Raw genomic sequence first — 26,094 nt, forward strand, 5'->3', positions numbered from 1 at the left:
TAGTGTTTCTTACCTCTTGAGCAGACAGGAAGTGAATGTGCAGCAGCTTCCTTTCACTGTCGACCAATGGTAAAAAAGTAATAGTAACATCATCATCAGTGTTCAAGTTAGCACCAGCACCTCGGTTGCCATAGCCATCATTCTCCATGGCAACCAAAGCAGAGAAATGGCCCCTTGTGTAGCCCAGAGCAATAGGGCTTTTCCAACAAAAACTCTGTTCCCATAACAAAGGCAAATATACACCTATGAAGAAGGAGTGATGAAAGGGGTTAAATCAATGGAACACCGTACATTAATTATGTTGATGGGGAAATAATCTGAAAGCATGACATAAACCACGTTTACAATGTACATCTCAATATGCCTTTTAATACATTGTGATACTGGTTTCAAATTTAGGAAGCTGACTCATTTTAATTAGTGGTTATAAAATATATTTTACTGCAGACCACAGAGTAAAATATAAGACACAATACTCTCTTCCTAAAGTTGGCAATTAAAAGAATGTCAGCATCATGAGCTCCAGTAACGACTCCCAAGTTAAGAGGCAATCTAATATTTTATGCAACCTTTTTTTCAATGATAAACTCATGAGCATGAACTTAAAATACAAACTGTCCTGTGTAGTTGAAGAAGTGGAAGCCATATTTGACTTGGTGTCCATTAATCTAGTTCCCACAGCCTCTCATTACATATAACTGAATCTCCCCCTGCCTGCCTTCTAGCACATCAGAAGTTATTCATAGATGCTTCATCAAAACAACTAAACTAGGAACGTGACCTGCCTTGAGAGAGTTTAAAAATAGCAGTGAGTAATCCAAGTACATATGTAGCATAGCAACCTTTCATAGAAAAAACTCTACCTGGTGCATTTGCACATGAGATTGCCTTCAGCATGTCTCCTGACAGACAAGAGACCAGTGGATCTCCTGCACTCACTTAACATAATTCCTGTTTTGTGTCCTCTAAGAAAAACAGGTGGCAATGCATTTAAACTTTATGGCAGTTAAGTATTATGATGTCATGCACTGGGCAGGGAGCATTTACACACACACAAAATTTGTTATCAGGCTCTTGCCTGACTAGCCCCAAGGATCCAAGTGCAAACACACTGCTGCAGTGGAGTGCACACACGTAGCGGGCAGAGCACTGTAGCAAAATACCATGTAGCAAAATACCTGCCCTATCTGCCTCTCTCCCATTACAGAAAGCACCCAAGAATGGAAGAAGCTACAGCATCATCAGAGAGAAAAAGATCAAGTAATGACTCTAGCCTCCATAACTGATCTCTGAAGGCTGTTGGGACTTTCAGTGCTTTGTCACTTTAAGGCAAGAAGGCAAAGAGGACCCCTTGAAAACAGCCACATTAGCAGAGTACTCTTAAGAAGGTCGGTAGAGCACTGCTGAATCAAAGTCTATCTACTCTCTGCCAAATCTAAAATAGAAAAATGTGAACACTCAGGAAGTAAGCAATCCTTTCTATAACAAACATTATTATAAGTCACACTTACCTTGAAAACGGGTATATCCTAAAGTTTCTCCTCGGAAACTCTTATAATATTTTACTCCATAAACTATAATTGGTCTTCTAAGAATATGTGCAAGTACAAAAATGTGTGTCTGTTCCAAACTTGCTCCAGGCTGTATCAAAGAGAATAACACTTGAAATAAAAAGTGATATTTATCACATGAGACAGACCAATTGACTGAGCCTTGATTTCAGCAAATGTTCATGGAACTGAAGTCATGAACATTGTTCAGATGTTAATTACATATCAATTATTTTTGGAATTGTTTGCATATCAATTATTTTTGGAATTGTTTGCATTTTGAAAGCTAGAATTATCCAGTAAATATATACAAGCACCATTCTCTTGGTGCTTAAATTATTATGGGGGGGAGGAGGTTAAAATAAATCCACAAGATTCATCTACCAATTCTGTCCACTTTTAGTCAGATTTCCCCTGTAGCCTTCTAAGAACAATAGCTAAGATGGTAAAGTAACAAACGAGGTGTTCTCAGGCACCCTTATATTTTTAGCCCTGCCCAAAAGCATCACTTTACCTGAAATTTCTGGTACTAATTACTATACAAGACTGTATTTTCAATAGAGAAGAAATTTTAACTTTATAGTAAAATGTGACCAATGCATTATGAAATCTCATATGCCTCTTCAAGTACCACTGAATTACAAACAAGCAGAATAAGGGCTTCTATTCTTGGAGGTCCTACTCATTTGCCTTTTAACTTAATGTCACATTTGTTTTAATTTGTGACGTAAAAGTACTCAGAATGAAAATGCTAAATGATAATTTGTGCATAAGACAAATGCATGCACGATGAAATTATCTACCGGTCTTGACTTCTATATATAATACCTCCAGGACAGAGGCACTGTACCTCTGAATTTCAGTCACTGGGAAACAACAGCAGGAGAGAGATACTTGCCCTCAAGTCCCGCTTTTAGCCTCTCCATAGGCATTTGATTGGCCGCTGTGGAAATAAGATGCTAGAGCAAGACAGGCCTTAAGAGAGTCCTACTAGATCAAACCAAAGGCCAACCCAGTCCAACATCATATTCTTACAGCAGACAAAAACTTTGGCAAAATATACACAAGCAGGATTGAAAACAATACGAAGTGGTCCTGCTTTTAAACTGAGAATATGTTGGTCCACAACAGAAGCACATAAATACTAACCGTAAGATCCAAATAAATAGGAGCAAAATAGAAAGAAAAGCCATAAAATACAAGTAACTTTTAACTGTGCTTCCCCATGCTTTTTTAAAACACACACACACACACACACACACACACACACACGTGTCTTACCTGACTAGCAAGCGAAAGTATAAATGCCCAGTCTTCCTGCCACTGTTCTTCTCGCAGTGAGAAGTGTAAACCAAAGCTTTGGGAGTACCATGACTCCCATTCTTTCCATCGTGTATAGAACCTACAAAAATAGCATAAAAGGACTCAAGATGCATTTTCATAATTCAAGATCGTACCGAACTGTGCAAGCATTTGCTGAAAGTGAATTTCTGCAGATTCACACACAACACACAATACTTTTCTTGCTATTTCAGCCAGGTATTTTACGGGAGGAGAGAAGTTGAATAAAAACATTGGAAAATGCCAAATTCTGAGAAATATATATATTTTATTTGGTTGAAACATAGCTCAGTTAGCATCTCTTGTCTGAATTCTGAATTAGTACAAGTTTTTTTTTTCTGTTCGCATTGGATAACCCACTGTGAGCAACTGCTGGAACCTGGGAGTTAGCATCCCCTGAGTTGGAAGCAATGGACATGGTATATCTGCAATGCCCCAGGTAAGGTGGAATTGCCTGTGAAAGGAGTTCAACTGGATATTAATTGTTGTGATGTGTTCCTTTTTTTAGTGTGTAGTGGCTGTAATAGGCCTATGACTGGGTTATTTGTCTGGCTGAGCATCTGTGACCATCTTCAAGAGAGTAGATTGTAGGCAGAATGTACCAGGAGTGGGTAGGTGGGAGAAATCTTGAAGAGTGCAGCAGAACTTACCTATCTTAGTGTTCAAGGGGAGAAGGCATGGCTGCAGGAGGAGACAGTAATCACACATGAAAGAAGAGATACTGTTGATCTAAGACCTTGCCTAGATAAGTAGAACTCATAGCAGTGGTAGGTGATGTCTTTACAAACTGGGGTAATGCATAGCCACTGACTCCGAAGCAATTCTGACACCAACTCCCATCAGTGCTACCTACTCCATCCATAGAAGCTTCTATTAATCATTATAGCTTACTGGAATTTTCATGTTCAGAATAGGTATAGCTATGCTGAGAGTTGCTAAAGGAAACAGTAACACACTGTTGCCCTCATAAGAGTGATCTGGCTAATCATGGCTGGAAATCATGTGCCACACTAGATTGAGAACCAAGGCCACAAACCAAGATAAAAGTGAGGTCTGAGTCTCAGCTACTAAACACCCCAAAACTATTACCTCCCCAAATCATTTCCCAGTTCCAGATGCTCTGGTTGGAGGATGGATGGCGGCTAACAGATTGAAGTTGAATCCTGACAAGACAGAAGTACTGTTTTGGGGGGGGACAGAGTGCGAGCGGGGTGTGGGGGATTCCCTGGTCCTGACTGGGGGTAACTGTCATTTTGGACTCAAAATGTCATTTTGGACTCAAAGCTGTCCATGGAGGCACAGGTTAATTCTGTGTCCAGGGCAGCTGTCTACCAGCTCCATCTGGTACGCAGGCTGAGACCCTGCCTGCCCGCAGATTGTCTCGCCAGAGTGGTGCATGCTCTAGTTATCTCCCACTTGGACTACTGCAATGGCCCTACATGGGGCTACCTTTGAAGGTGACTCGGAAACTGCAATTAATCCAGAATGCGGCAACTAGACTGCTGACTGGGGAGTGGCCGCCGGGACCATATAACACCGGTCCTGAGAGAGCTACATTGGCTCCCAGTAAGTTTCTGAGCACAAGTCAAAGTGTTGGTGCTGACCTTTAAAGCCCTAAACGGCTCGGTCCTGTTATACCTGAAGGAGCGTCTCCACCCCCATTGTTCAGCCTGGACACTGAGATTCAGCGCCAAGGGCTTCTCAGTAGTGGCGCCCACCCTGTGGAACGCCCTCCCAGCAGAGGTCAAAGAGATAAATAACTATCTGACATTCAGAAAATACCTGAAGGCAACCCTGTTTAGGGAAGTTTTTAACCTGTGATATTTTAATGTATTTTAATATCTGTTGGAGGCCACCCAGAGTGGCTGGGGGGACCCAGCCAGATGGGCGGGGTACAAATTTATTATTATTATTATATTATTATATTATATTATTATTATTATTATTATTATTATTATTATTATTTGATTAAACCAGTCCCAATTAATTTTCCTCCTATTGATTTTAGGATGTTCACTTCAAGAGAAGTAGTTTGGCATGCTGTACAAAGAATCACCTCCAATCCATAGTGAAGTTGTAGTCTGCAGCTCTATGGTAATCAATATACCAGATTCAAAGTTCACATAATGAAAATATTTTGCACAGCAATTCTAGTTAAGCAAGTGATATGGTTTGGAGCTAGGTCAACAAAGGTTTGTGACATTTTCCAGAGCCCAGATATTTATAAGGACAGCAACAAGCAGCGAAGATGACATGATTACTTCAGTAACAACTTTATATAAATTGCATTGGACAAAAGCCATTTTGAACTGATTGATCAATTTTACTATTTTAATGGTACAACACAGACCTCTTTTTTCATAGATGCCAGAAAGGCAATTTTGTATAAGATTCCAAGCCACTGAAGCAGAAATCCTCCAAATTCCTTCCTCCATCCTATGGCAGTAGCAGGTATCCAGGTAGTCTTAACAAAGAAGCTTGCATTTTTCAAAATAAGACATCTGAATAAGCTGTAGTCATTTTTGTTGTTGATTTCTACTTACCAATGAGAACAATCATGTAAACTGTCATGAAGCGCTTTACGTAGCACCGAGTCCTTTCATAAATGCCCAGTGGCTGTAGTACTGATCAAGCGGCAATCCCTGCAGTCCGATTCCAAGTGCATAAAGTCTACTGTCCAAACGCGTACCCAATTCCAGTGACCAGTTAATAATGGGAGATTCTTCTTCAAGTTCTAGAAAATAGCAAGCAACACAATGTTTACCATCCTAATCCACAAAAAATATCTGTTGCATCTCAAGACACTAGTAGTACATGCTTCTGAAATTCTAGAATAATGATTAGCAGAATACAGCAATGAAGTTCCTTTCATAATCGTGAATACAGTTATGGTGGCGTGCATGCAGATGTACAACTCAGTTATGACTGAGTATCATAGTACAGACTTTCATATATTTCTATTAATACTCCATAACACCTAACACAGCACTTCAGTTTTCTCAGGGCAGGCTATCCAAACAATCAGGTATCTATGAATACTTTTTTAAAAATTTAATTAACTTGCACACCACTGTACATTTCAACAGAAATCTGTAAGTGGTTTACGTATCTTAACATGAAAATGTCATTTTTGTATTCCTTTCATAATACTAGCGCTAATAATATTAATATAAATTCCACTTTAAGTAACATAATTAAGCAATAAGTATCTCACCATGTATGTAAGTAAATAAAAGCAAATATTATGCAGAAAATCAAGATACAATATCCAGTGCAACACAATATAAAACCCTGCATAACAGAGAAACCATATTTACCTTTTTGAACATCTCTATCAAGTACTTCATCAAATAATTTCTCTTGGACTGTTGGTGGCAAGTCTTCAATACTGCAAACCAGAATGAGCATGACAAATGACTGAACTCTAGAAACCACATATTCCATATGAACAGCTATTCAAATGACAATCACACCAAGTTAAACAGCCCTTTAGTCCCAAGAAAGAGGTAGGACAAACCAGCTCAATACACTATGTGAAATACTTTATAGCTTCTCCATATGAAATTATGGCTCCAATCCCAACTAAACCAAACTACCGTATTTTTCGCTCCATAGAACGCACTGGACCATAGGGCACCTCGTTTTTAGAGAGGAACAAGGAAAAAAATATTTTCTGGTTTTCCTCCTCTAAAAGCCCTGTTGTTTTTCAGGATCAGCTAAAAGTTTTGCAGCTTTTTTTGCAAAGGGGAAAGCAAAGCTCCTTTTGCAAAGGGGAAAAGCAAAGAGGAAAAGTCCCGTTTTTATGGGGTTTAACTCACATTTCTGCAGCTGCTAAAGGAAAGGGAGCCTTTTCTACAGTTTCCAGACAGATAATCTAATCAGCCAGTCACATGTCGCTGGGGAAACAACAACCTCCCCCTGCAGCACATTCAACAATGGAGGGCGGGGCTGAAAGGGAGCCAGGGACTCTTATCTCTCTCCCGATCTCTTGCTGATCAGCTGCTGAGCGGGGTGCTTTCAACACCCCCTTTTCTCTTTATAAAATAAAAAGCATGATCCTCTTTTGGCCCCTGGGCAATTCAGCTCCAGGGACCACCATTCGCTCCATAAGATGCACAGATATTTCCCCTTACTTTTTAGGAGGAAAAAAGTGCGTCTTATCTAGCGAAAAATACGGTATGTTCCCCACTTAAAAACGAGTCAAAAAAGTTCCATTTCGAAGCCCACTTAGAACATTGGGCCCCACTGTGTCCCTAATACCAGGAGATCAATGAGGTCCAGCACTTCCACCATGCTAAAGAAACTTACCTGGGAGTTACAGTGGGGAGGCGGCTTGAAGGACAGAGTTTCTTCATTGGGTCTCCATTGGGTCCTAGTAAACTGCTCGCAGCCCAAATGCCAGAAACCTTGACCAAAGTATTTCCCAGAGCTCCTCACATCCCTATCAAAATGCATCAGACATGCATTTCGCAGGAATGCCACCTCTGGATGACACCAGAGCAGCATGCTAGGGTTGAATGGAGGGCACACAACAAAACCTCTCCATTGCTGCTATCACCTGGCAAGTTTTGATGATAAAGTTTTGAAGTTGCCAACTGCAACATTCCTCACTGGTGTTGGATATGTTAAAATTGGAGCTTATAATGCCTAAATGTCCTTAAGGCTACAATCCAGCATAATCATCTACATAGCAATCATACTGCTTTCCCCATTCAGAATAAAACATGTATCTGGTATACAAGTGAGGCAGCCAATGCATGTAGCTGAGTGCGGGGAGAGCTGTAGCTCAGTGGTAGAGCATCTGCAGATAATCCCAGGAGAGCCTGGAGAGCCTCTGCCAGACAGTGTAAACAACACTGAGCTAGGTGGACCAGACTACAGTAATCTGACTTGTCTAAGGCAGCTTCCTATGTCTAATTAGGGTGCCTTCAATGGAAAAAACATTCAAGATCATACGTTTCCCACACAGGTATGCACCTCTGTGTAGGAAATTTATAGGAAATGCAATATTTATCAGTTCTGTGTTGCACTGGCATTTTCAAACAAAACAAAATTAGGAAAAGAAGACTGAAGTTTCTCAATTGTTAGAGCTCTACGTTATATCTTCAAGTAACACCACCCATGTTTCCTTCCCTATCTCATCCCACTTACCAAAAGATACACACTAAATGTAATTATTTTCACTCACTAGAGCAGTCAGACTGTTTTGCATTACATGATCTAGTGAATCAGAACAAATTAAGTACAACACGTACAGTTGGAGAAAAGGAATGTTTCTGTTTTTAGAACAGCTATGGCTGTTTTCCTCTTTAAAATACTATCTTTAGCATCAAGCAATTCTCTACAGTAACAGAAACACAGGGATTCTGTGTTTATGAGGTCACTACTCACGTACAGTTACTACAAAAATAGCTCCAAAGCAGAAATGGTACCTACATACTGGAGAGTTTCCTCAAGTTATGCAAGCGACTGCTTTTTTTTTTTTTTTAGCCCAAGCTCTGCAAAAATTCAGAAACTGGTGGGAGAAAGGAACCATACTTCACTGAAATGTTAGCACCATTGGAAATATACAGATGCCAACTCTCAGCTATCTTATCACCTCAGTTAGGAGTTCAGGCTGAAGGGGAAACAAACAGTAATTAGCTATCCTTAGGGTATGGGGAGGCCTCAGGGCCTTTGAGGCATACATTCTCTGAGCCCAATTTCTTCTCTCTTTTTTCCAGTCTGTCTGTAATGGAGCCAAACAGGACACAGAGAACTGCACCCATCACATGCTGATGCTATTGTGAGGGCTTTCAGAAACTCACATACTCCCAACTTTTGCCACAATGGCTCCTCTCATACGGACTAAACTATCGTCACATTCGTCTATGTTGGAGCTGCACTACTTCACGCTGAGCAAAGGGGCTTCAACACCTGCTCCAAAAGACCCTTATGGAGAAGTAGGTTTCCCAGAGCAGATCTCCCTAGTAGGCTAAAGGAACAGACATAAATATTTTGTCTCTGGCTCCAGTCATCATTGGCTGCAGCTTTGCCCACTGCTGGTATGCATCCCTCAACAGACAAAAGGTTGCCCACCCTTGTACTATACCAATTGTGCAACTGAATGCTCTTCAGAACTCAGCAATTTCTTTGCTGTGCAGCAGTAGAATGAAATCAGCAGCAGAATTCTGGTTATTTTACAGCTACAGTGATCTCAGGCAGGTGTACAGTATCAGAATTTTAGTACGCTTTAAAATATTTCCATGACCAAGATATTTACTAACAAAACAGTTTGACTCCAATACTATAATAGGCCTAAAGAGTACTTTATTATGCAAACACAGGAATGAGTCTCAATGTTAATATAAAGGAACTGTGACAAAAGTCTTGCTCTTGAAGTTTCCTCTCCTCTGAAATTTACACCATATGTAGGCAAGAAGCTTAATGACTGAAGATTTTTCAAAACCTAAAGCACTTCTGTTGAGGAAGTATAAGAAGTAATCAGAAGTGGGCAATTTCATACACCCATTTTATCTGCTAAGGACACGTTAACAGATAAAAGAAGCACCTCATAATTACCTGCAGGTAATGTAAATGTTACAAGGTCAGTTAGGAAATAGCAGGCAAAGTCTCCCTTCCGCTGATGAAGAGATGCAGCAATTTCACGTCGAATTTGCTCAGTAAGCTCTGGGCATACCATAGCTGGAATGCACTTAGCTGCATGTTGGGATACCTGTAACAGGATGTTTCATGATGTTATTAATTTAAGCGAGAAATGGACCACACTTGTTAAAACGTAAGAGAATCCCTTGCCCAAGGACAGCTGGTGGTAACAGAAGACCCAATGTTCTGCATTATTGGAATGATGGCCTTGGGAACAGAGGCATCTCAGTTCTGACTCCTGCTCAGCCACGTAGGTTGCTGGGTGATCACAGACCAGAAATGCATTTGTAGTCTAACCTACCCCTGTAGAGGGAAAGGGGGATACCTGCATGGATACCAAACCGAGCTCCTTGCAGGAAGGACAAAACTATCCAAAGAGTGAACTAGGTTTGAGATGTATGTCACTTCCATAGCTTAAATGTTACTCTGTGATCAATTGAAATTGAGTTCCTAGAAAGAGCTGCCAGCATTGGAGAGTCTTTGAACTAACTGGCATCATTCCTTCAGAAACAAAACAAGAAAGAAGTTTTAGCAGCCCTGGTTTCTGTCCATATCTAGTGAATACATGAATTCATGTGCTCCTAATAAAACACAGCTAAGATGTACTTTACAGCTGTATCAAAGCTCCTAACATGGTAGGGTATCCAGGGCTGCTTCACAAGGAACGTATTTCCTACACTGAGATTACCTCCATGTAGAAACCATGTCTGGCGTGAAGTAGTCCATAAGTACACAGCTCCACTGTCCCTTTCTGCCTAGCCTGGTAGTGTCTAGGGTTTATTCACTTCACTTATTGAAAGTTAACTACAATACTCGTCAGAGCAATCCCTTCAATTAACATAACACATTCTTGGAATATTTCTCCAGTGCTCCACCATCTATTTTGGAGAACATTTCAAAATGCTTTAAAAAGCTTTACATGGCTTGAGACTTTGATACTTGTAAAGCTACACCACGTCAACCTGCCTGTGCACTGTGGTCATTTTCAGAGGCCCATCTCTGCATGCCATTGTCATCTAAGCTGGGGAAGGTAGAAATTGGGGTCCTTTCTTGATTGCAAACATGCCTGTGGAATGATCACCCAGCAACCACTTTGATGTCTTTTTAGTGACAGTTGAAGACCTTTCCCAAGGACTTCTAACCTGTGACAAGACTGTTTCATTTTTAGTGTTTTTACAGAAGTTTAATTATGTTTTTGTTTTATGCTGTAAGTTGCTCTGGAGTTATACTGAAGCATGGGATATAAATTTAATAAGAATTGTAAAAGATACAGAAGAGCAAAGCTCTGCTGAGGAAGAATCAGTGTTTCCTCATCAACCACTGTGAATCATTTCTGTTAGTAAATAACCCAGTAGATGTGGATAATCCAGTACAATAAAGCTCTCATCACTCTCAGCTATTGGCAATGCTGGCTACGGCTCATGGGAACTAAAAAATCCAACAACTTCTGGACAGCCACACATTCACTAAACCCAAGCAAGGCTTTTTGGTGGTGGCTTCCCATCTGTGGAAGGCTTTCCCCAGAGAGGCTCACCTGACATTACATGTCTTTAGGAACCAGGCAAAAGCATTCCTCTTTACACAGGCCTTTGGCTATTAAATAATCGATGGCCTCTTAAAGCAGGGGGGGAGCTGCTATTATGACTGTTTTATTATTACGCAGTCTATTTGGTTATTATGGTTTTTATTATTGTGCTTCGTAAAATGTGTTCTTAATGTTGCACACCACTCTGGGATCTTTTAATAAAGGGTAGTATATAAATTGAATACAACAACAACAACAACAACAACAACAACAACAACAGGAAACAGGGGGTAAGACTAACGGACAGCAAAATCTCTATTGGTATTGGCATCATTCAAGGTCTTTTAAATCACCAAGAAGGATCAAACTGACCACCAAGGCTTCAGCATTACTCTCATTAAAGTCCAGCTGATGCTTCAGTTGTCCCTGGAACCAGATGCAGGGGCTCCCATAAGTACACATACCGGCAAAAGTGAAAACTCACCTCTGTAAGAAGAATTGCTAGCATATCTTGTCTTTGAAAACGTATAGCAAGATGAACAAGTGTGTATCCCACATCAAAAGCGGAAGGGCGATTTAACAAGCGTACTTCATCTGCAGAAAGCTGGCGTGCAATATCTCCTCCTGACGACTTGTATGCTTCAATAGCAGCTAAGTCACCTTCTACAACCCCTAGAGACATGGAAGATGGGTCATAAAGTTAAAATTTATAATGTTACTTAAGATAATGACAGTTCACTCTTAGTCAAGTTACCATTTATTGTACCATTTCCTTACCATACATCAAGATCCTAAGTTGGGGAAGGACCTTGAATTTGGTTACCATCAGTGGAGCTCTGTGCCTTGCCAGTCACACTAACTGATAATGTATGCTCACAGCAGTACATAGTATTTTTGCCACAGTTCACATGAAGGTAGCAACCTATACAGTACATGTCCATGGAGGAGAGTATGCAGATCAAGTCCATGCAACTTTTTGTCTACAGCATGGTAGTTCAAGAGAAGGGATGAATCAATTGCTTATATTCACAGGGCCTCTGTGGAAGAACTTCAAACATTACTAATAAGATTTGGTTCTCACTTATAGCACTATCTAATTATACTATCAAAAAATCACACAAATGGAGCCCTTCTAAAATGACCTTAGGACTGTTTGGCAAAATTCTCTCATTGGGCGCACCAGATCAAATTTGCCAGAGTTCCAGTGGCAGATCTGCCAAAGACACATTACAGAAGTTAGGCAGGATGCAGCTTGAACATGGTTGGCTTCAATATGAAGCTACAGAACTTGCTGAAGACTTCCCTGTGGCTGTATACAAACTATTAACATTTATTATTTTTATCCTCCAAGAAACTCAGGGCAGCATACAAGGTGGTCCTCCCCACTTCATTTTTCTTCACAACAGCCCTGTGAGGTAGGCTAAGTCAAGAATTTGTGATTTGTCTAAGATCACCCTCTGAGCTCCATGGCTGAGTAAGGACTTGAATGTACTTCTCAGGCCTGGTCTTGACACTAACCACTGTAAGACATTGGCTCTCAAGGTGAATGAGGAAAGTGCTATTATATTGGACAGAAGTGGGGAGAGATATGGATCATTTGTTTTAGCAAGTCCAGTCAGTTCATATAAACTTAATAACATCACTTTGAGTAGGACACGCCTTTGTTTCAGGAAGGGTGTTACCTGAGCAATTTACCATAACATCACACAAAATTAACTACTCTCTCAATGCCATAAGCTGAATACAAAACATTACAAGCCATTTGAAGGAGGGGATATGATGGCTCAACAGGACTAAGATCCCATGCAAGGGCAAATTGCAATCACTAAGAGGTAAGAAATTTAATAACCACTTCAAAAGTGCTAAGTGGATGCCTGCCATGGATAACTTCATTAATGTGGGGTCTTTACTGAATATGGATGTACCAGAATAAAGCAAACAAAGGAAGTGTAATCAGGAGTGCAATGCCACCCCTGAAGAGGGGATGCATTTGGGATACTTAATTTTAAACAGCTGAGTTCATTTTATATGCTTCCCTCATCTTCCCAAAATGGACTTCCAGGAACAAGGAAGTCCTGGTACACAAAAAAGGGGATCTTATTGTTCTGAAGAATGCAGTATCCACCAACACCATCACGGCAAACTGGAAGGGAAATAGGTTTGTGAGAGTCTCGGCAACAGACAGGATGTGCAAATATGTACTGAACTGCCCTTCAGAGAAAATGAAATAATACCTTTGGTAGCATTCCTTTCCTTCTGGACGAAAGAGATGACAGAACGCAAAAGGAAGCTCCTGGGCCTTACTATGTTTAGACCAGGCATAGGCAAAGTCCGGCCCTCCAGATGTTTGGGACTACAATTCCCATCATCCCTAGCTAACAGGACCAGTGATCAGGAATGATGGGAATTGTAGTCCCAAACACCTGGAGTTTGCCTGTGCCTTTTAGACAATCTTATCTTGACTCAATAAGCCCCAAAGGGGAACAAAACCTGTGCTCATAGTTTCCGTTCTCCTCCACACACTGTGGTAAGCTGGGAAGTGTTTAATTAACCTTCCTTTTCAGTTAGATCCAAACCAGGAAACTATGGTTACTAGGTTTAAAACAAGCTAGGATATTAAACCAACTGCAAATAATGGTTGAAAATCCTGCCTTGTTTCAGTGCTGGAAAACATGGGGACTTCGGATTAATTCCAGGGGAATTTCTGGCTTATTACAACAAGAAGGAAGAAATGGGAGATGACCCAAACTAGACCACAGAAAGAAGTGGTGTTCATTTCTGGGAAATAACTACATACCCTAAGAAATAACTATATACTGTACTCTTTTTGAATCTTAGGAAGATTAACTAGGGAAGTGAAACAATACTTTTTACAGTAAGAGAAGTGGCAGCATACAACCTATTTTCCATATTGAAGCCATCTAAGCTATTCCAAGCATGATTAGCTTTATAATCTTTGTTCCAGAGAAATTGCTTCTGAAAACTATAAAATAGGAACTAGATATTTTTTTTAATCCCCAACCTCTTTGGTTTCCAGCCAGCAAAGAAAAGCTATACAGTAAAAGTGCTGTGTAAAATTCAATCCTACACTTTTATGTTAATATTTCATAGCCTAAAATAAAAGTGATCAAACTTGCGGCATTCAGATTTTTATACTGCATTGTATAAAACAGTATCTTTCTGCAGGTATTTATCAAGATATATCCTTTACTTAGCACACAGACCTCTGCTTAAGAGAAATCAACAAATTTATGTGATAATAATGAGGCAAGCACCCCTAGCCCTAGAATGGGGAATCTCTAGCCCATGGGCCAAATTTAACCTGCTAGGCCTCCCCATTTCCCCCTCAAGGCTATTTTCCCAAAACCACGCACACCTGTCATCAGATGTGATGTCAGATGTGAAGCAGATGTACCGTATTTTTCGCTCTATAAGACACACTTTTTTCCTCCTAAAAAGTAAGGGGAAATATCTGTGCGTCTTATGGAGCGAATGGTGGTCCCTGGAGCCGAATTTCCCAGGGGCCAAAAGAGGATAATGCTTTTTATTTTACAGAGAGAAAAGGGGGTGTTGAAAGGACCCCGCTCAGCAGCTGATCAGCAAGAGATGGGGAGAGAGATAAGAGTCCCCGGCTACCTTTCAGCCCCGCCCTCTTGCCCAGGCCTCCATTGTTGAATGTGCTGCAGAGGGAGGTTGTTTGTTTCCCCAGCAACATGTGACTGGCTGATTAGATTATCTGTCTGCAGGAAACTGTAGAAAAGGCTCCCTTTCCTTTAGAAGCTGCAGAAATGTGAGTTGAACCTCATAAAAACAGGGCTTTTCCTCTTTGCTTTTCCCCCTTTGCAAAAGGAGCTTTGCTTTTCCCCCTTTGCAAAAGAAGCTGCAAAAGTTTTAGCTGATCCTCAAAAAACCAGGGCTTTTCCCTTTGCAAAAAAGCTGCAAAACTTTTAGCTAATCCTAAAAAAAACAGGGCTTTTAGAGGAGGAAAACCACAAAAATATTTTTTTTTCTTGTTTCCTCCTCTAAAAACGAGGTGCGCCCTATGGTCCGCTATGGAGCAAAAAATGCGGTAAAATGTGTCTGCAGAAAGCATAATTGAAATGTACTTCATGTTCTAAGCCTACATATTGATACTCTAATTTTGTAGAATGGGCACTCCATTTCATACCAAGAAAGCCACAATAGAGTGCTATCAGTAGGTTGCAATTGTCACAAATTATATTCAAAGTTTTTTTTTAATTTGTTTGCATGTCAGTGCTTAGAAACAATGATTTTGTGGCATTCTGTACCATAGCCTCCTTTACTCACCAGGCCAAAAGGGAGAATGACTCTCTGGGCACAAAACATTGGATCCAAGGTACAAAGAAATGCCAGCACAACTGGTTATTCCTCCTCCCAGCTTAGTAAGTACCGGAGACTTTGTAGGGGCTATAAGGACCCCCCTTCTTACCCTTAAGTGCCCCTTGCTCCTCCCCATGGGCCTGTCTATCATGGGGGCCAGGACACACAGGTGCATAAGGGCTGGACTGTGCCTAAAAACCAAAAAGGAATCTGAATTTAGTATTTTGTACACACATTTACTCAAGAACAACTAACATATTCAAGAGATTTATAACCACCTTTTGAGAAAAGTCCTCAATGTGGCTTACAAAACCAGTTGTGCCTACATCTGGGAGTGGAGCAGAGCTGGGGCTTGAAAGATGGAGGCCAATGCTTAAGAGGATTACAGCAGGCCACAAGTTTATTGCTCATAGCTTTCAAATAATTTTGGCACTGAATGAGAGGGAATCCCAATATTACTGAAAGCTTATGTGCAGACATGTGCTAAACATGCCCAGCCCATCAGTTAGGGAGCCAGGTAACTAGCTAACAGCATAAGACACTCCTTCTGCCACTGTCACCATTCTGCAGGTATGGCTGGTGTGTCAGCTCCCAATTAAAGTTGGCCCATGAGTCCTCACCTCCAAGGACCTTTAGGGCAGTCAGGCGAACGCAGAGAGCACAGCCACACTTCCCCCTCTGACTATGGTCCCTGCCTAACAGCCAAGCACTAGAGTGAGCTCCAACAGCCTGAGAGGACAAAATAAAATTGGTCTTAAAAAAAAAAAGCCAACAGAGAGGAAGCTGATGGAGCATGAGATGGAGAGGTTACCCGACTGACTCTCAGACCAGGCAATGCAAGCATGGCATAGGGGAGAAGTAAGTGATTCCATCTGCACACCTCATTCCCCACTTTTGGTACCTCATACCAGCCTGGGTATTGCTGAGCAATATATAGCAGAAGCGCTGGGAAGAGTGATGGAATATGAGTGCTGCCAACTGTTGGACATCCAGCCTACAGATCTATGAAAGGATATAAATACCTTTGTTTGTTGCTTAGATTGCTACTGTTTGTGGAAGCCAAGTGGTAGGTCCTCCTCAGCGAGAGTGAGATTGCCAGTGAGATTGAGAAATGCCAGGTGCATTTTGCACTTAAAGATTCTCCATTTGCGAGCACCTCAAAAGGTCTGGGTGCCATTTTTTGTGCCTGGCTGCCACTCAAGGATTACTGAAATGTATGTGCTTTGAATCCTTGAAGTATATGTTAAGGATAGACAATATGCTAAGGAGTTTAACAATAAAGAGTAGGGTGGTTTTGAAAACTGAAGTTTGGTACCAATATTTTTATTGTAAACACCAAATTAAACATGTATTAACAATTTCTGTTAAAATTGATATTTGTTAATATCAATTTTTAACACTTATGTGAATTGTGTGTTAGTGCATGCTTATCAAAACAATAAATAAAAAGTGTTGCTGTCCCGCTGTCCCACCCCCAATGGCAAAAGACACCTACATCTATGAAACTAAGAAGATTATCCACAAATTATTTTACAGATCTGGGATGCCACATCCTTAAATATCAGATTATTTAGATCAAATAATGTAATATTAAGATAACAATTACATCATAATATACATGATGTTATTATATGCAGCCTAAGATTACCACTTGATACTAAAATGTCAAGTGGTAATCTTAGGCTGTATATCATGATGAAATTTCTGACACCATTAAGAGATATGATTGGTCTGAAGGCTACGGCCTGAGAAGTATTTTGGGGGGTGGGATTATAAACACCTATAAACACATTCTGCAGGCAAGCATATTTCTCAAAAGTATCAGTAAATACTTTTAATGAAAGCTGCATTCCCAGGCAGACAATTCTAAGAGAAAATGTGGTTTCTGGATTCTCTTAGGCAAGAAAGAATGTTACACATACATACATACTCTGCCAAATAATCTCTTTTCGGCTTTCTTCCCCTAAGCAGATGAAAGGAACAGTTGTCAAATGCTTCCATTACAGATTTCACTGCTGACAACAAGCAACATAAGAAGAGACCATACCAGGACAAATATTGGGGATTATGATCAGAATATTTTTGTTCAAATAATCTGATCCAAGCCAGAATTGTATGTTACACGCACAGATGTGAATAACTAGGAAAGCTGTTTAAAGTGTAAAGAAGTAATGTGGAAGAGGCTACTCAACCCTTTCCCCCACCTAGGATTTCCAACTTCCAGTTTTTCTCCCTCACTGCTGCATCTCTTGTTCAAAGTGGGCCATATACATGTAGTATGGAGACCTCATACCAACAATATTGCACATTAATTGATGTCCTGACATGCCTAAACAACCTGTAACCCACGTCTACCAAGTAGATCTGGTAGTTTGCTTGGAACTTGATAGTCTCCTCCTATTTTGTTGCTTGGCTACACAAAACGGAGGCTTATTAAGTACCCATCAGGTTTCAATAAATGTCTGACTGTGTTCAACTTAGCAAGCCACATATTGTGCAGGTTAAGGTTAGGATACTCAGTCTGGAAATGGCCAACCACAAAGCTGAAACATTAAGAATGTTGATCAGACATTTCAATCTTTTATCATGTGTTAGCAGCAGGAAATTTTGGTTTGGCCAATCTAAAAGTTATACAAAGAAAAGGAAATAAACCATTTGCAAATGTTGCACACAAGCTAAGTTACAAGACAGTGGTGAATAGCTCTCTCAATTCATCAAATAAGAATCCAAATGAACTTGAAACAGAGAATTTAAGTCACCTTCCTCCAGAAAACACTATCACATTCTATCAGCCTCAGGCAAATATCTTTATCTATGGCACATATCAGCTCCTTTGTAGTTTGCTCAACTCTACTGTTCATGCCATCCTGGTGATGCAAGTAGATAAGGTAGGAGACTTGAGGAAGATGACTGATTACCTAGATTGGAATGCAAATTTCAAAAAAATACAGAGGGCCCTTTCATGCAATTATCACAATGTAAGTGGGCTTACTTAGCAAAAAGGCACATGCTTCATTCACAGGGCACCTATCCTTATTTCATACCTGCAGAATAGGAACATATCCCAGGGAATCATATATGGTGTGCCACTAGTAATGATGTGAGGTGAGAATATTCTCTCGAGAAAATTTCCTGCTAGAAAATTCTCTGGAGAATATTCTCCACAAACTGTAAATTCTTTGTCATCTACACAGCTGCTTTAAATGTACACACCTCATTAATAGAGAATATTCTCGAGAACATCCTCCAAAAGATTCTCAAGAATTTAACATCACTAGCCACTAGAGCTTGAGATTTTTGATTTGACTGCTCTGTATTGCTTTTAAAAATGTGCATTTCCCCCATAAGACTATCAAGATGAAAGAGCTTTCTAATATCCTCAAGCCTAAAAGAAAACTCTGGAGAGAAAAGAACTGATGCTTTAGTTTTTAAAATCAGAACAATAGTGATTAAAAAGGGAACGATTATATTTCAGTATTTTCTTCCACAGCTTTTTACAGAAACAGTCTGCAAAATTCAGCAACACCCTCTCACAAGATATGGAGTGCCTTTAACAGTGACTTTAACTGTGCCCCGCTGCTGTCCAGTGAGCAGGTACACAGACTACAGTATGAATCCACTACTAGATTTTCATTAAAACTGAGGCTTCTGATTGGCTGAGTGTTTTCTCTACCCTCTGCAGGTAACAAGAGACCAGTGTCAGCCAAAGGGCTATTGCCTCATTGCCTAGAGTGTGTGACACAGCATGGTTTTTTCACTCCATCTATCATGATGGGCAAGATAGTGGAGCAGTAGACTTCAAAGCTAGGAACAGCCAGAAGGACTGCAGCAGCAGCCAGACCATCTGGAGACAAGGTAATATACTATTTTTAAGGGTGGTGATATGATTTTTAACCAGAAGGAGCAGACTACTCCATGCTCTCAACATTTGACTGGTAAAATGGCTGGGGGGGGGGCATGACTATGTCGGGCTTGGCACAAATGCAGAAGGCAAAGCAGCAGGTTCACAGGCCAAGAAACAGAGCAGCAGGTGTATAAAAAAACAATATAGTCTCTACAGCTTTCTTCAAGATGCTGCCTGCCAGAAGTACATTAGGAGGGATTTTGTGTTATCTTCAGCTGGCAGGAGAGCACCAATACATACATGCTGCCCACATCCACCTGAACTTCCATATTATAGAAAGGATTTCAAAATGCCTTGTGGAGGCACCATTTATTCTCAGTTCTGCTATCCTATTTGGTACTAATTTGGAGTATTTTTATCTTCTGCTGGACTCCTGGGCCAGACTGGGGGTTCTGTTGGTGTATCATCCACCCTGCTCCCTTTCTGAACTGATGAGATGGTCTCATATTTGGTTCTGGAGATTCCCAGGATGGTTTGTGTGCTGAGGGGCTTCAACATCCATGCAGAGACTATCTTGCAGGGGCTTTACCCCTCAGCAACTGTGAGGTACCTTTAACAACGATTCACCCCAGAGGCTGTTTCTGTGGGCATTTCCAGCTGATTTGGTGGGCATTCCTACTGAAGCCCTAGCTGTTCTCTGGAATAAGGAGATGACTTGCTCAACTGATGCAACCAGTCTCTTCCTTTAGGTACAGCCTATGCAACTCCTTGTTGCACACCTGAGCGCAATGAAACAATTTGAAAGATGGGCTGGTACACAAGTGGATGGAAACTCAAGATGAAGCCAACTGAACACAAGTGAGAGCCTACTTCGTTGTAGTGATGGATGTGAATAAACCTTTTCTCCTATACCTGCATCCTTTCAATGTTATCTTGATTTCCCAAACAGTGCAGGGCCTTTTTGATATCTGGCCTGGGATGTGGTGAATCCTCAGGAACGCACTATCACATGTTTGCAGGACACTCTGAATGTAAAGTTTCTCGCATCCATCATGACTTAAACTTTACAATTAATGCTATGTAAGTAGTAGAGGTGTCTGGAGTTCCATCTGGTCCAGCCTGCTTGGATGGATTTCAGTTACTGAAACATGAGGACATGGACAATGCTTGGTCATGACTCATGCCCGGAATAACACTTGTGTATTTGACCCTTGCCAGTCAGAGCTTATTAAATCTAGCAGGAATTGTATGGTTGGCTGGGTCCAAGCAGTTAGAAGACAGATGGCTAAATTGTAACCCTCTCCATGACTTTCAATATCATCACTCTTGTATTCTTCTGGTTAGGCTCACCCAGCTAGGCATAAGAGGGATTTTCCTTTTCTACTGAGAGGACCAACTCCATACGTTGGTACTGCAGAAATACTGCTCAATGCCTTTACAATTGTGCTTCTTGGAGCCCCCCGTGCTGTTTAACATCTACACAAAAACACTGAGAAAAGGGGTTGAGCAATCTGGGCTGAGGTGTGACCAGTATGCAATAATCAGAAGCAAGTGAGGCTGTGGATGCTCTGAATCAGAGCATTAGCATGGTAACTGATTGGATTAACAAACTGAGACTCAATCCTGATAAGGTGGAAGCACTATTAGTAGATGATTTTCCATCCAGGTCAGGGCAGCCCAACTTTTCATCCCAGATGGGTCCCAAGAGTAGTTCACATGGAACCCTTAGACAGCACACTGCCTTGTCGTACGGGGGCAGGGGGAGTAAGGCCAAAATTTGATGCCTCCCCACAGCCCTTGTGCTGCCTTCCCACAGCGGGCTAAGTAAGGCACTGGGCTTTGGGAAGGAGGTACGAGGCTCTGAAAGAGTACAAGAGCCCTCCCTTCTCCTTCCCAAAGCTGGAAAAGTGTAGACTAGGCTTTGGAAAGGAGATGGAAGAACTCTAGGATCCTGTTAGAGCCTTTATACCTCCTCCCACTGTAACTAGGTACTTAACCTGCCGCACTGCCTTCCTGTCCTTTTCCAGGCCTAATGTGAATTACCAGCTTTAGCCTACAAAGGCCTAAACATTGAGATCCTGTTTGGATCCAGGTGAAGTGAAGCAGGTGGCTACAAAAGAGAGGGATTTCTCAGCTGTGGCACACCAGTATTGGTATAGTCTCCTCAGGCACCTTTTTTATGGTCTTTTTGGCGCCAAGTGAGCGCCTTTTTATTCACTCAGGCCTTCTAAACCTGTGTTTTAAAATAAACTACAGGCCTATGTAATCAGTTCTATTTTTCTAGAAAAAGAGGTGCTGGAACTCACCACAAACACCTTCCTTTGTCTCTTTATAATGGCAATGGTACCCACAAACGAGGTGCCAGAACTGAATTCTGGTGAGTTCCAGCAGAAAAAGTACTCCTTTTGTTGTTTTCTTGGTGTTAAATAAAGCTTATGCTCTGGCTCTTTTAGTGTGGCTTCAAACTGAGCTGCAAACTTTTTTTCTGCTTCCACTAGGAAAGTTTAACCTGTGTTGCTGGTGTTGCTGTTGCTGTTGTTGTTGTTGTTGTTGTTCCAACTACTGTATTTTATTATAAATATTGTAGGATGGGTTTTTTTTGTAAGCCGCCTAGGGAATTTTATTAATGGGCAGCAAATTTAAAAAATTATTTAATTAAGGAAGGCATTAGGGTGGCCACTTTGGCATTAGGGTGGCCACTTTCTGCACCACAGGAACCTAGTATGTCAGAGGCTAGTAAATGCCATGGTATCGGCCACACATGGGAAATATAAACATACATTTGCTATTATGATAGACCCCAATCATGTTTTCCACATTAGAAAAACAAAAGACAAAAATTGTGCTGAATCAATTCCTCTCATATGGTACCTTACAAAAGGCATCCCATGGGAAGCAACTTGTCAAATACTAATTAAATGCTAGAGTGACTGACATCAAATTTCTTAAAATAAATCATGGGAAACAGCATCTTGAAACCACTATAACAAAATTGTAAGAAGGCAAACTTAAAGATGGATATTGAATGAAAAAAAATCAACAGATTCTCCTTTTCAGGACATGCTGCAATACAAGATGCAAAACTGCAAAGATAATTAATGAGCTATTTGCATTTGGGCCAAAACAAGAACCATATATTCAAAGACAAGTATAATTCAATGTTTTTAAATCTTTAAATAAGCACTATAAATAGTATGCCTTTTATCTCACGGGCAGCAAAAAAAAATGGAACCTTCTTTTCCTGGTCAACTATTTGCCATATCTAACTGAACACTCTTTGCAAGTCTAGCATTCCACTATTATATACACATATTACATGCATTTGCCACAGTGTTCTGACATGTCGGTATTACCATCCTAAGCAATAGATCAATCAGGTATTCAATATTAGACATCCATGTCTTAAGTTCCCAGTCTCTCAAACACCAGCTAAACATCTATGTAGCATTTAATAAATCTAAGCAAGGGCATTCTTGTTGTTAAATGAAGAAGGAAATGTTCTATTCATGACAATTTTCTTTAAAAAATAAATCCATCAGAAATCTTTGTCTTTGTGTATAGTACTGTAAGGGAGAAAAATGGCAATGAACTTTATTTTTACCATGGGTGTTTTGAGAACTTTGGATAGAAGTATGCTACATCGAGTTCTGTCTTGTATAAACAAGAAAAAAATCCATCTTCCACAAAGGAGGGGGGGACACTTTCTGGCAGTGCTTTGTATACCACCCTTCTTCCATAAAAAGCTGGAAGGTTATTATTTGAAAGAATACAGGTTATTTTTCAGCAGTCAGTAGTGAGCAAATTAAGTTCACAAATTCTTACTTTCTTCTACAAAAGTACACAAAGCTCAGTAGCCTGCCATAGGCAGGTAGAGTTCACACAGCAGCCCACTGCTTTTCTGGGTTGGTTTTAGCAGAGAGGGCTCTGGCAGGCCACTTGTTTTTACACTGGCCATGGAAAGGAAGGACAGAGTGCATCTTCCTCCTCTGCCAACCCAACTCACTCACCTGCACGGAATTCTATGTGCTTGCTTTCATGAAATTCCTTGCTGATTAAGGCTACCACAGAGCCATACAAGGCAGAATACATATATGAAGGCAACCTGCTTATCTCATAATTTTTGATTAAGATAGTATGTATCTCAACATTCAGAGGCCCTTCTGAATGCCTCCATCCAATGAAATACAATAAGTAGCTACAGAAGTGGGGGTCTTTGGGGGCAGATGGGCACCTCCTCTGTGCAATGCCTTCCCCACAGAGGCTCACCTGGCATCTAATCTGGGGGGTTGTTTCATTATTAGGCAAAAAGATTTTTTGGAGGGGTCTTAGTTTTAAACTGAATTTATTCTTTCCAATCAGAATGGATTTTTTTGCTGTCTGAACTTTTTTTGCTTCTGAATTTTAAATTTGTGTGGGTTTTTTTTGTTATGAGCTACCCTGAAAACTCTGTTATAGATACTGAAAAAAACTATAAATATTGGATGAGACTGGCATAGCTGAATTTTATACCTATTTTCACATTTTCTGCCCTGCTAACCCTTTTGCATGAACTGTCTATGTAACTTCTCTTACCTACTTCAATCCCTCCTCAAAATCCACTTTTTCATGAATGCTCTGATACCTTCCCCAAACTGATGTCTGAACTACAACTTCCATCAGCCCCTGATGTGTCCAAAAACCTCTAAAGGGTACCAGGTCAGGGAAGGCTGTTCCACTAGAACTAAGTCTGTAACCAAGCCTAAGTATAACTGAAACAATCTCATATTCTTTTACCCCAGCCACCACTTCCCTCATGTTCATCTGTTTCCCTTGTATCAGGTTTTATAGTGTAAGCTCATTGGGACAGGAACATGTCCTCTTCTATTCTAATGCACCATGAAACCAATTGCACTATATTACTACTGTATCATCATTATTAAAATACAGCACAGTTCCACCCTTATACTTTGAAAATACTTTCAAGATTTTCCAAAATATCTGCTTGTAGGGAAATCCACATAGCAGAACACTAGACATATCCCTATAGCATTACATATTTGATACACTAGAGATAATTAAACAAATTGTATTTATAATATGCCAAACTGTTTCAGAAAATTCAACAACAATATTTGTTACTACAATTAGTATTTCCAAGGTCAGAGCTACATTCTGTGTTATTTTTAACTGATTGCCTCACACTTCTGTAAGATCTATACTGTTTACAAACACTCGTGAACTGCAACTGCTGATTCTAAGGCACAGCTTATCACTGTAAATAGGGTAAAAAAAATAACACATGCCTAAGTAATTTTATGCATTAGTGTTCATATAAGAACTGTTCTTAAAGGCATTTAGAATCTTTATTTTTAAAACTGAAGTGCAACTCTGATTTTACACTTGTGTCAATAGTATTTATTTGGCTAGCATTTAAGTAGGATTTTCCTACGTTTGTACACCTTACAAAAATGAGTTCACATATTGTGTTGTTTAAATATGGAAATTCACCATTTGTATAGTGATTTTAAGTGTTCAAAGTGCTTGATATGCATGCTTGTTATAAACTTTGTGTGAAGGTTGCCAAAATAATTGTGTTTTACATTTTAACCAATATACACCATTCATCTTCCCTTCTAAATGAAATATGACACAGAACTTACCAACACAAGCATTAAGAAACAGCCAGTCAGTCTTCTTCATTCTGTTTTTTATTTGCTTTAGTTTTTTGAAGTCAACTTCAAGTTCTTCTTTGCTGCCAACGGCTCCAGCCAGCTCAATTCTCTGAAAGTCCATTTTCATTTCAGATTCCCGTTTGGTTGTAGGAGGTGATCTTCTTTGGCTATTACCACTACTACAGCTGCCCCTCCATCGAGTTCTGTCTTGTTCATTTATTATTGAGGAAGCTTCGTCTGTTTCTGCCAATTCTATTGCTTCAATGTTGTTGGGTCTTGGGTGATCACACACAACACACTTTCTGGCTTTAGCCCAGTTTTCATACGTACAGACTGAACAGGTCCAGTGCTGTGTCCTCATGTTTAGTTTATTTCTATCATTGTACTCCTCACAAGGATCCACAGAGAAAGGAGCTGGTCTTGAACCAGACCCTGAAGACTGAGGGGATTCTGTGGGACTCCTGGTTCTACGCTGAGACAAGCATTGTGTGCATCGTATTGCACGAGGCCAGTTCAAGTATGTGCACATGTGGCATGACCACTTATTTGCACTTTCCATACTGTAGGATGATTTAACTCTTGGTCTTGCACTGGAATCTGGACATATCAAAGGGCTGCTGCCTCCTTCAATACTTGCAGGATCCCAATCTCTACTGACATCACTTGAACCACTTTTGAAAGGATCTTCTGTTATAATAGTTCCACTAGGTCTTTGAGCACGGCACATGGTACATTTGATCGCAGATGGCCAGTTTTCGTATGTACAATACTCACAAGCCCATTTTATTCCACGTTCTGTCATCCTGCAGTCCTTGAAGTAAATGATTTCAGGCAGAAAGCTTTGGGGGGAAAAGAATAAGAATAAATCTATTAGAACACATAAATTATGTACTGTCCACAGTTATGAAAAAAATACATACTCTGAGTTTTACCAAAAGAGTAACTAAACACAGTTCATGCACAATGCTTGATCATGGATTAGGATTACATGAAGAAGTCAGGAAAGGGCTCAGTTTCATTCATGCCCTTTTTCCCTCCTTCACATGCAGGGAGAAATGATTTATGATTCTTTGAAAGTAAAAGCCTTTAATTTTCTGTTACAGCTGAACTCAAAAAACTGTGGTTAGTTCAAACAAATCAGGATGAAATAGAAGCTTCAAATTCTGGTTTGTCCCAGAATAAACCAGACTGAATAAA

At 40.4% G+C, this 26,094-nt stretch overlaps 1 protein-coding gene across 1 annotated transcript in view; it reads right to left on the minus strand.

Annotated features, from left to right (window-relative positions):
• Positions 1-25,734, minus strand: part of ZRANB1 (zinc finger RANBP2-type containing 1) — a 28,239-nt gene extending 2,505 nt beyond the window's left edge. The window contains 10 exon segments of the mRNA XM_033149446.1: positions 14-243; positions 1,512-1,641; positions 2,832-2,952; positions 5,435-5,492; positions 5,495-5,551; positions 5,554-5,625; positions 6,209-6,282; positions 9,455-9,606; positions 11,546-11,733; positions 24,886-25,734. Of these exon segments, the coding sequence (XP_033005337.1) occupies positions 14-243; positions 1,512-1,641; positions 2,832-2,952; positions 5,435-5,492; positions 5,495-5,551; positions 5,554-5,625; positions 6,209-6,282; positions 9,455-9,606; positions 11,546-11,733; positions 24,886-25,699 (1,896 nt within the window). The 5' untranslated portion in view covers positions 25,700-25,734.
• Between the last annotated feature and the right edge of the window lie 360 nt (positions 25,735-26,094).

This window comes from Lacerta agilis, chromosome 5 (genome assembly GCF_009819535.1).
Source record: "Lacerta agilis isolate rLacAgi1 chromosome 5, rLacAgi1.pri, whole genome shotgun sequence".
NCBI classification, from domain to species: domain Eukaryota; kingdom Metazoa; phylum Chordata; class Lepidosauria; order Squamata; family Lacertidae; genus Lacerta; species Lacerta agilis.